Source organism: Anneissia japonica, unplaced genomic scaffold (assembly GCF_011630105.1).
Source record: "Anneissia japonica isolate Jap-2015-1 unplaced genomic scaffold, ASM1163010v1 scaffold376_len1572418_cov194, whole genome shotgun sequence".
Taxonomy (NCBI): Eukaryota; Metazoa; Echinodermata; class Crinoidea; order Comatulida; family Comatulidae; genus Anneissia; species Anneissia japonica.
Window position 1 is genome coordinate 366,793 of NW_022741166.1, and position 12,059 is coordinate 378,851.

Genomic DNA, 12,059 nt, shown 5'->3' on the forward strand with positions numbered 1-12,059 from the left:
CTTTTGGAATTGCATATCCATGCAAGTGCTGACTACAGAAATATTTAGCATGGCTTATAAATATTTTTAATGACACATTACGGTACACAAAGGCATCATAAAATTCGCGAACGTGCGTAGGCCTATGGTATTAATTTTATAGTAAACATACTGTGAATCGTGGCATTTATCGATCTGAAGTAAGAAAAGTAACGTAAAGTGAATATGAATATCAGTTTGCTCTACAGATGTGATCAAAATACTATTATACATGGCTCTAAATTTTCTGTTACAAGTAAACTGTTATTATTATTTGAACAATTTAGACACGGAATAGGTGCCTTCATTTATATATTATTTATTAATCTATTTATTAATTCTGTATACTTACGTATTTTTATTACTTTATATCGCATTTTAATATATCATTCTAAATTGTTGATGTAATAAAATGTATAAACATAAACAAATTATGTGTGAGCCTATTGTCTTTTCTTGTTTATTGTCATGTCTGATGTCTTGTTCTGTGTGAAGACTGCAACTGAACTCCGCCTGGCCCTTGCGGTAAAATAATAATAATATAACTTATGAAATAGTTATGGCACTCAGTTTTATTTTATTTTACATGGGTATTGCCTAACATAATGAAACTTTTTAATTATAGGCCTATAGGAATGTTTGATGCATTCCGGGTGCATATGCCTGCGCCCACTTCTCTGACACTCAATGTATCCATTGTTTCACTTTTCGCGGCCATGTGTGTCGAATTTGTAATAAATACTTAAAATAAATTGATTATTATGTGAAACACTGCTTCGGCGAAAAAGACGAGTTGGGCAGCACTAGGCTAGGCCTACGACCAGGATAACGATGATGTTACATCATGCTATGTTTAACATCATGTTAACAAATAAACAAAAAGTAGGTCTAATGTATTCCACAACGTTGCACGTGGCACACGAAGCAGTGTATGGATTTACAGTTTTATAAGGATTATATTAAACGTGAGTTACCGTTTTTAATAACAGGTACAGTATCATTTTATTCGGAATCATCCTATTCATCATTAACGTTTTTTCCTATATACTATTTTATAGAAGAATTTTATTTCAGCATACTTCAATATTATATTTCAAAGTCTATTGAAAATTAAGTAGGCCTACACTCACGACGCAGTTTATTATTAATCTATAGCTGGCATTTCCATGAGTTATACAGCATATTGGTTTTGTTAATTATAACGGATTATATTCGTCTGAAAAAAAATTCTATATGCCTTGGTTGATTCAATAATGAATGCACAGATTGAATGTGCCTGTTTTGTAATACAGGCCTAATGTGTTTCTCTAACCGCATTTTGTAATGGGTCGAAACATTTAGAACAATTTGTTTTCGTGAACTATGGCCGACTTCCTTCCATTTATTGTGATGTTTTCTGTTGATGTTTGTCACACAGGAACATGCATTAAAATATTACCTGTTTTATATGTTGACAGTAAACGTATGTTTCATGTTTAATAGGGGATAGTATAGGTCAAGCAAAACTGTGATGTGTTAGGTATCTTTTTTATCGGAGAATAATTTGTTCAGATTTAGGCATCCCTTTTATCGTAGTGATTTAACATTCAGATCAGACAGGTGCACGTGCACTCACAGTCTTGGACTTTAAATATACTATAGAGGGCGCATCACTAATTTCACACAGAGACTACCATGCTTGTTGATCTATTTACCCTACAAATTGAAGAAACGATTGTAAGAATCGATCAACTGAAGTATAAATATATACGGGTAAATAGTCAATTAATTCGTCCGGTTTACGTCGCGCATGCATGTTTACATGAAATATCGGTCTGTAACATGGACAGAAGTACACATAAAAGAAAGGTTTGGCTTCTTTATTGAGTATCCGCTTTTGACGATCATCGTTTGTAAGGCCTAACTTGTTAAACTTTGGGAAAACTTACGTAACTGGGCCTCCAAGCCTAGATAGGTAGGCCCTAGGCTAGGCACCTTTTTTTTTAAATTGAAGCCCACATTACGGTGCAACAAGTACGAGTACGACGTATTTTACTCAAGAAAGGAAGTGATCATACACAAGCCTAGTCTAAAAACTCTGGGTTGCTTTGTATCTGATTTATTTTCTTTCTCTATGATCTGATGGAAATTGAATATCTGTACACTAAAGAAACTGACTGATCATTGAGCAAAACCATGGAGGTATTGTAGAGAAGAAGGCAAAAGGAAATTTATTATTTTATATTTAGCAATAACAAATTTTTATAATCCTGTCACTCCTGTCAGGTCCGAAGTTAGTGATCTGCATGGGCGTAGGGTGGACGGAATTCTCAATTTCCACAAATCATCTCAATTAGTCTTGTCCTATTAGAATGTTTAGTAAATATTGAAGGCATCTATTTTTCCAAGAAATATTAAAATTGAACGAAGTGTTATGAAAGAATTTTTCTACATCATATTATTAGAAAAAAGAAGGAAAATAAACAATTTATTTAATTTATATGTCCTTATGTTAAATATGTAAGTGTGCATAATAGTAGTAGTACAATCACTCATATTTTACAGTCAACAACAAGATATTTTGTTGACGAAAAAGCTGGTGATCTTAATGAGGATGAAGATAATAGAAGTGAAGAAGAACAGGTAGCAAATGAAAGTGTGGAAAAATGGAAACGAGGAAGCACAATTAAAGACAAATTCCCTGGACCGGCCCCAATTGATGAAGAAAAACTAAAGAAATATAAACGTGGAGAAAGAAATGAATATGTAAGATAATATTAGTAATCAAACTATGATAATTTAGTATGTTTTTAACATTTTTTTATTATTATTTTTACTTTGCTTGAAAAAACTCACTAATTACAGTTATTTATCTGAGATGAATCTTAAATATTTTTGTGTAGAAATTTATGTTTTTTTATCTATTGTTACTTTTTATGTTGAGCAAAATGAGGTACTTTTGTATTTGGCGCTATAAGCTGACATTCATATTCACTAGGTATATTACTATGTAGTAATATATGGTAGGATAACATGCCAAGAAGAGACCTATATTGGGAAAATGAGCACTTTTTAAGTACGAGTATGAGATTAATCCTTGAATGTTTTTGTTGGAATCAAACTCATTTTGTGTATGATTGTTGATCCTCTATCCCATGACCAGTGGAAATAAAACCATACAAAACTAATAAATAAATAAATAAGTAAATCAATTTGTATTCAAATGAGAAATATTTATCTAAATTTTCAGAAACATTTACGGGATAGGAAACAGAAACGAATCATCAGAAACGAGGAACGTAAAATGAAACAGGCTGCAGAAGAAGCCGCCAGGGCTGAGTTACTACTCACAGAGGAGGCTGGGTAAAATTTAATTAGTAGTTTTTTGTGATAATCCTAAATATTAAGTAGTCTACCTATCAAATTAAAGGACAGAGGAAGTACTATTTATATGTTCAATAATTGGCAAGGCAATTATTTCCCATTCTTATTTTCAATTGAATGCTAATTATATACATAGTTATATGTAGGTCAGTATATACAGTACAGCCTTTTATAATTATTGGCTCAAATCATTAAAATTTAAGCTTATGGTATTGTGGAGCTGAAAATTATTATTGTGTGATTAAGTTCACATTTGATTTCCACCCACACAAGCATTAAAGGTGAAGGTAGTCCCATATTTAAAATGTTGTTATTCCCCTTAGGTTCTTAGAAGCAGATGAAGGGGAAGAGACCTCAAAAATTAGTCAACACGAGCTGGCCAGGAATGTAGACATAACAAGTGCCCAAAAGGTATTATTAATGGTTTATCATTGTTATTTCGCTTAAAGAAAAAGTACAGTATGGTGTTTTAGAGAAAAAATACAATTACACCAAACTAATTTGAAATATTGGAGCAGACTTGGAGACTTATAACTTGACATGAATGATTAAAATGTTTTTATATTTCAGGGGCGGATCCAGAGACGTCCGAAAGGTGGGGGGGGTCCCAAAAGTGGGGAGGCCGATCGACACAACACTAATCTGGGTGGGCGAAATTTTTGTTTTGTAGATGCCTGAATATAACCTTGGAGGTGTTTTGGGAGATCAATTATTTCTTTTTTTCTTTTTTTGACTTTCCAAAACGTGGGGCTGGGGCTGGACAGGGTTCCCCACCCGAAATCCTCCCCTGTATTCAGTTCATTTTTTAGAGACTACTACAATTTCTGAAGTACATCACTTTTTTCTTTATGTCCTCTCAGTATTTTGAATTAAAATTAGACCAATTTGGACCATATCGACTTGACTATACTCGTAATGGTAGACAGCTTTTGATTGGTGGGCAGAAAGGTCACTTAGCATCAATTGACTGGGTCACAAAGAAACTTCTTTTTGAGATCAACGTCATGGAAAGTATACGTGAAGTCCAGTAAGTTTAAAAATTGTTTTGAATATATTTTTATCAATGAACAATGAGAATTTCATCTGATATATAAATAATGGGAACCAGTCAGTTGGCCCCTTAGCAAACTCTCCCTTTGACAATTTTGTAGGGGGAAAGTTTGTCAGGGTGCTGGTTTGTTAGGAGTCAACTTTGTAGGGGGGGACTTTTTCAAGGAGGCAAGTTTGTACGGGGCCACTTTGTAGGAAGAAACTTTCTTAAGGAGACAATTTTGTAGGGGAAAAGATTGTAAGGTGTTAGTTTGCCAGGGGGGTGAGTTGACTAGAATCCATAAATATGTATATATTAGTTTTTGCATCTCAATTTGAACCCATGACCTCTTTTTAAAGATTTATAGGTTAAAAAAAATAATAATAAATTATTGTGCTGGTTTGTTAGGAGTCAACTTTGTAGGGGGGGACTTTTTCAAGGAGGCAAGTTTGTACGGGACCACTTTGTAGGGAGAAACTTTCTTAAGGAGACAATTTTGTAGGGGAAAAGATTGTAAGGTGTTAGTTTGCCAGGGGGGTGAGTTGACTAGAATCCATAAATATGTATATATTAGTTTTTGCATCTCAATTTGAACCCATGACCTCTTTTTAAAGATTTATAGGTTAAAAAAAATAATAATAAATTATTGTGCTGGTTTGTTAGGAGTCAACTTTGTAGGGGGGGACTTTTTCAAGGAGGCAAGTTTGTACGGGACCACTTTGTAGGGAGAAACTTTCTTAAGGAGACAATTTTGTAGGGGAAAAGATTGTAAGGTGTTAGTTTGCCAGGGGGGTGAGTTGACTAGAATCCATAAATATGTATATATTAGTTTTTGCATCCCAATTTGAACCCATGACCTCTTTTTAAAGATTTATAGGTTAAAACATAATAATCAATTATTGTGCATTATGATATTAAAGATAATGATTGCTACTCCTTTATTTTTTAGGTGGCTGCATCTAGAGACCATGCTCGCTGTGGCACAGAAGAAGTGGCTGTATATATATGATCACCAAGGCACTGAGTTACATTGTGTTAAAACCTTTAATGATGTACTGAAGATGGAATTCTTACCTTATCATTTCTTGTTGGCTGCTTCAGTAAGTAGTGGTTTAATAGTGATGGATGGTGGTGTTGATAGTAATCTTTGTGGTGAATACCTTGGAGTATGGGAATATGCTTTTAGACACCTACCTGGACTGAAATCTGGGGCCAGATTTATCAAACTAGAAATCAGCTTAAACTCGTCTTAAGTCCATTCTTGAATGCATGTTCTCGTGCCACCACTGGGTGATGGGTCAAATAATGACAAGGCGATACCTGAATTGTTTTTTTGTTTTTTTCTGTTTTGCTCTTTAATTCAATATCAACATTTGTGTTTAAAAATATCATGTATAATTTTTAGTCTTTATTTTATTTAATTGCAGAATTCTTTTGGATATCTCAAATACTTGGATATCTCTGTTGGAAAAGAAATTGCAGGTTACCAAACCAAATGTGGACGTCTGAACGTAATGACACAGAATCCTTACAATGCCATCGTACATATGGGGCACCCTAATGGTCAGTGGAGTTAGTATACATTTGAGCATGGCAGTTCCATTTAGTCACATGATAATTTGACTGTCAGCCCGAACAAATTTTGTTATTTGTTGTAGGTAGCTCATGTCTTCCAGTTAGCTAAAAATAGCTAGTGGAGCAGATGTTGATAGGAAACGTAGATTGACGATTTAACTAATATCATTTGAAAATGAATCATTCAGAATTGTTTTTTTGTTTTTGTTTTGTTTCAGGAACAGTAACAATGTGGAGTCCCAATATGAAGGAGCCACTAGCGAAAATGATCTGCCATCCTACAGCTATCCGTTCAGTTGCCATCGATTCCAAAGGACTGTAAGTTCATGGGGCGGATCCAGAGAAAATTCTGGGTAGGGGTCATGAGATGTGCGAAGCAATAAGCGGGGTGGGGGTGTGTGGTGTTTAGAAATGCCTGAACATAAACACTGGTACATGGAATTTAAATCAAAGCCCACTGGCCAAGTATCTATGCTTTTATGTTCTGTTAATTTTTTCTATCAGATACATGGCTACATCAGGACAAGACCGTATTCTTAAGATATTCGATATCAGAACATACAAGCCACTCCAGGCCTACAAGATTGGGCTGGGTGCCTCAGAGCTGTCCTTCAGTCAGAGAGGTCTTCTGGCTGCAGCTGTTGGTAATGTTGTTGAGGTGAGACCCAGGCCCAACCTCCCAAACATTTTTTTTTTCTGGTTTACACAATGCTTGGTAGCCTTAATCTTGCATATTATTTTAAGAGTTTTATTTTGAGAACAAAGATCATTATCATCACTGTAAATGTTATAATTAGCTTCTTTATTTTATTTTGTTGAGATTCAGATTTCTTTATTCACTTCAACTGGCAGTAAAATACTGAATTGCAAGAAGTTTACAATAAAATAAAAATGCATAATTAAATTGTTTTCTTAAAATACAATATTGAAAATTGAAAAACACACAACACCACAGAATTGAAACATTGAAATCTTATCTAACACATTAAGACGGCAAAACTGAAAAGATAACATTACACAAAAAAGGAAATTCAAAGCAAACAAAATTTGGAAACTGTTATTGCAATTTGATTACTATTATTATAATTATTTTTAAAATTTATTGTGGAGTATAAAAATATAAACCAACGACCCACATTATTTATAACTATGTTTTATTTTGAAAATATTCTTATTGTACAAATTATTATATTTTTGAAATGCTGTCTATATATTGATGGAATAATAGCCTTTGATAGTTTCAGGAAGCAAGAAAATTGAATACATTGTAGTGTATGTTATATTATTCCACACAGGTATACAAAGATTGCTGTACAAGTGCAGTGGACAAAGCATACATGACCCACAGGTGTACATGGCCAATCAGTGACCTCAAGTTCTGTCCATTTGAAGATGTTATTGGTTTAACTCACTCAAAAGGCTTCTCAAGTCTGCTTATACCAGGTAGGTTTGTACATCATTCCTGATGATGACATAATTAATGTCGAAATATTGAATCCCGACACGATGACATGCATTTCTATACTTGGAGTATGTATTATACTATCTTATCTGAGATTAATCCGTAGACCTTTCGGTTTTTAGGTTTGTACAAATTAAAGAAAACTACCCTATGACCATATATGGTATAATATAAAGCAGTTATCATCATCATTGCCAATAATGTTGATTTGTTTGAATATAAGTAAAAATGTATAATCCATTTTTTTTATTTAATTAATAAGTGAATTTTATTTTATAATTATATAATTATTTTATAATTATGTATATTATTTCATTTTAATGATGAACTTAATTACCAAAGACTAATGTGATCAAATGAGTAAGTTATGTACAGTAATTAGCTATTTACCAATGTATTGCTGCTACCGCTGTGTTGGATTCTAGGTGCTGGTGAACCTAACTTTGACAGTTTAGAGGCAAATCCTTATCATTCTAAACGACAGCGACAGCAGTGGGAGGTGAAAGCATTACTGGAAAAGGTAATTTAATTGCAATTTATAGTCAATTTCATTTTTTATACCGTGTGGGAGTATAATATTGCATATTTAAGGTTGAATTGAAGTGATAATTTTGATGTTCGCCCCCACATTGAAGCGTGAAAACAGAGTGTAATGTAATATAGAGATATATAAATAGTATAGTCTGTTTTGCCAAGGGATACAAGATAATTTGAAAGTATTTTTAGTGAAGGAGTCTAGTTTATGCAACTTGAACTCACAAGATTTTGAACTAAACTTCCGAGAAATCCACTTTAACTTATGAGAATGCTTCTTGAAACTGATGTTTATGCATCTCCTCTTTAACCTACAAGTACTTACAGACAATTAGAACATAATAATGTACATGGGACTATTTACATACAATCTTGAAGATGCCACTCGTGAAAATGCTACTTGTAACTGATGCATAGAAGTACTTTCGGACACTTAGAACACATGTACAACAATGTACCTGGGAGGGTGACTTTAACTGATGAGACGTCACTTGAACTTGTATGAATGTCACTAGAAACTGATACGGAAATAAACAAATCATTACTTAGGTTTCGTAACCTTTACAAAAACCATGTCAACTATGTAACATTGATTTTGTTATTCATTTCTACAAATATTCTGTTTTGATCTTAAAATTCATAACAAAAATGTTAGTGCTCATCTAGGCCCAAGTATACTTGAATGTTTTGAATGATTTTTATTTCTCTTTTAATTTGACAGATCAAAAAAAATATACTGTTGTATGACCATATATAGTCATGATGTGCCTATATATGGTCATGATATGATGTCATTATGACCATATTTAGGCATAGCACATTTTTTGTCAAATAAAATTTAATATCTGTATAGGGCTTATGATTACAAGATAAGTAATTCCAATATTTCCTTTTTTGTTCCATTTAGCTTAAAAAAAAAAGACAGTATATATTTAAATTAACATCCATGGCTAATGTTTTTGAAATATAAATGGAGAATGCAAACTGATTCATTATTTCATTTATAATTCTACAGATTCAACCTGAACTGATTAGTCTGGATCCTGGTAAAATTGGAGAGATGGACAAAGTGACAATGGAACAGAGATTCAAAGAAAGGAGAGAATACCTAGTGAGGATTATTTTATTCAGCTATTAGGCACAAAGATATGCCAAGCAGTTAATCACTCTTCAAGGTGGCAATCCTGTCACAGGAGAAACATTCACACGAATGCTTTACATAGACCAAGTCTCATTATGAAGCTTAGGAAGTGGAGTTGTTTTGGTCAAGGGCATATCTGGAGATGTCCAAAGGTGGGGGTGTGGGCCCTGAAAGTGGGACTGATTGAGATAAGTCTACCTTAGGGAGTCTGGGGGAATTCCCTGCACAATGTTTGTGTTCTAGACACCCGAATATAATCTCTGAGGCATTTTGGCCCCCCCCCCTCTGAATCCGCCCCTGTTGGTCTTGAGAACAAATCCTATTACCATGACAGGAATTGAACCCAGGACCCTGGGATTGGAAAGCAAGCACCTTAACCACCAAGATATTCAGCACCACTCCAATACAGTATAATAATGATCTAGAAAAAGTGTATGCCTTCAGTTAGCAAAAATACTATTATTTGTATATATAATAAAGTAATAGTAGTTGTTATTATTATACTTATATTTCATATTAAAACCCAATTCCAAAGTCTCAATTATTTTGTTTCTTGTAGGGTTTTGAAGAAGATCGTAAAGGATTTGTGCCGAAGCACAGATTGAAGGGAAGAAGTTCAGCTGGAAACAGACAGCACAGGAAACAAAAGGTGGCCGATCATTTAGCCAGGGTTAGTGGAATTGATACTGAGCTCCGTTTCAAAGAGGCATGACATTAGTAAAGAGAGGTTAACTGATCAAATTATAATACACAGTGCATCTCTTAGAAGTGGAGATAGATTAGAGAGGTCTACATATTTTACGGCATTGTTTAGAGGAGGAGTGTGTGTTTTTTTCTTCTAAATGTAACAGCTTCTTTAAAAAAGATTTTAGTTTAAACAGCAGTCATTCACTTTAGTTTTGTTGTAAAATTATTATGTATATTTTTATTGCAGAATAAATTTATAGTTATTATTCCTATAATGTAAAATATATTAATTCCTAATGAACTTCAAATTTTTTTCTACAGCAAAAAATCAAAGCATCTATCAATAAAACAGAACAAAAACACAACAAAGATGAGGATAGCGAATACACATCAGCCCTTGATAGGTTCAAGAAGAAATAGTAGGACATGTACAGCATTGATATATATCAAAGAAAGTGAGCGATTCAAACTGGTTAATGACGAGGAGCTTACATAGATACAGTACAAAAGGAAGTCTTCAAAAGTGGTACCGCTCACCTGCCTGGGTTAACCTATCATCAGAGGCATATGGTGGGTTGGGGCTAATGAGAATGTGATGATTAAGTGAGAATGTGAGGGTTAAGTGAAATTCAGCTAGTTGGTGATAACTACTTGAGAGTACTTTTTTTCTCTTCAGACTTTTTCCTCAACAGTCAACTTTCGTGCAACCCTCTTCCATTAGATATGCCAATTCATATCATGCCAGACAGCCTCAGGAATCTAGTTACAAGAACTGGCAACATTGTCTTGGTGAGAAATAACTCAACATACCTGGGGCGGATTCCGGGGTACAGGCAGTGTGATCACACCCCACTAAATTGTTAAGAAAAATAATTGTTGTATTGCATTATTGATATATTATTTTTATCATTATGAACATAGTACTGGTAAGATTTTTAAAGTATGAGAGTGTGCAATTTACGGGCACTTAGGTCCATATTCTAAAAATTATCACACCTCAGCCCCAACCTTATTGGGGCTGACGTGGTGTCGACTCTCACGCACACCCCCTACCACCAAAACCCCCTAACACCAATTCCTGCATCTGCCCCAGCATACATGGGCTATATTACTAAAAAGAAAACAATTGGACTAAATTATTTTACACATGTGATTATTTACTCCCAGTATTACCAGGTGTCTGCAAGGCAGCTTGCAACTTGATGCTATAGATCAATGATATTTTTTCCAAATACAAAGTTTTGCTTTGGTAATTTAAATTTATATTTTGAAGCTATGTTTTACATGGAAAAACATTCACTACGAAATGGTGAACTATTTAGTGATATGAATGGGAGTAATTTTTTTTAGCATGATTATCTGTATGTGTACTGATATGCTAAAATAAATAATAAATATACTTCTCAAATAAAATCAAAGTGTTTGGTTTGGGTTTTTAATCCTGCAGTCTTACTTGATATATAATACACTACATACATATACACACACATTTGTATATAGACACATGATAGTAACTTTAGTATTAAGATACAGTTTCATTGGTGATAATTAAAGATGACAATGAATATTTGAGAATCATTACATATAGGCACATACACCATAAATTATTTGATAGAAATCCTTGGTCACTATTCCCTTCAGTTTTTAGGGTGGATTACAATTAAGTATGGGTATTAATAGAGTAAGGCCTACTACAGGGTATATTCCATTAAGTCAAATACAATTGATGCACTTGTTGCATCATCATCTTTTCGACCATTATCAGTTCATCGGTAGATGAAAGCACATAGTAAAAACATGTTGCCAAAGAGTAAACCGTTGTAAAAAGGGTACATCAACGCTGAAAACCTATGCGAAGAAGGCAGCTTGCAACTGGACAAACTTTACCATACCATTACATAACATCACTCCAGCGTCAGTACATACACCCAACTGGACACATGAACAAAGCGACACAACACCAAACCCTATAATTGTCATTTATTTACTTAAGGCCAACTCAGACAGCGTTGGCCGACGCAGCCCGACGCGATTTGTTGTCGCGTCGGGTCTGTGTGAGTTGAACAGACGCGACGGTGTGCGTCGGGGGCAGTCGCGTAGTAGAATATTAAACGTGTTTAATATTTCTCACGACGGCTTAAAACTGTCCCCCGACGATAAATCGGGTCGGGCTGCGTCGGCCGACGCTGTCTGAGTTGGCCTTTAGATGGCTAAACAGACTCGGGACCAGCTTACCTAGTCAAGTTACC

At 34.3% G+C, this 12,059-nt stretch overlaps 1 protein-coding gene across 2 annotated transcripts; it reads left to right on the plus strand.

The window, feature by feature from the left end:
* The first annotated feature begins 1,733 nt into the window (after positions 1-1,733).
* LOC117118657 (WD repeat-containing protein 46-like) lies at positions 1,734-11,228 on the plus strand. 2 transcript variants are annotated; one of them, XM_033263321.1, is made up of 14 exons: positions 1,734-1,866; positions 2,563-2,763; positions 3,248-3,360; positions 3,705-3,792; positions 4,242-4,408; positions 5,361-5,511; positions 5,839-5,974; positions 6,205-6,304; positions 6,491-6,644; positions 7,282-7,429; positions 7,874-7,968; positions 8,998-9,093; positions 9,683-9,793; positions 10,132-11,228. In XM_033263321.1, the coding sequence occupies exons 1-14, from the start codon at positions 1,840-1,842 to the stop codon at positions 10,228-10,230; spliced, it is 1,686 nt and encodes a 561-aa protein (XP_033119212.1). In that variant the 5' UTR covers positions 1,734-1,839; the 3' UTR covers positions 10,231-11,228. The 2 variants fall into 2 exon arrangements, with proteins under 2 accessions (XP_033119212.1, XP_033119213.1); XM_033263322.1 differs by having other exon boundaries at positions 1,845-1,972.
* Positions 11,229-12,059: the final 831 nt, after the last annotated feature.

Excerpts from the sequence above, each read along its gene's own strand:
- LOC117118657 (XM_033263321.1), top strand. The coding sequence starts at position 1,840 with ATGGACAGAAGTACACATAAAAGAAAG. Across the intron at positions 5,512-5,838 it reads ATTTCTTGTTGGCTGCTTCA|AATTCTTTTGGATATCTCAA; the intron begins GTAAGTAGTGGT and ends ATTTAATTGCAG. Across the intron at positions 9,794-10,131 it reads TGGCCGATCATTTAGCCAGG|CAAAAAATCAAAGCATCTAT; the intron begins GTTAGTGGAATT and ends TTTTTTCTACAG.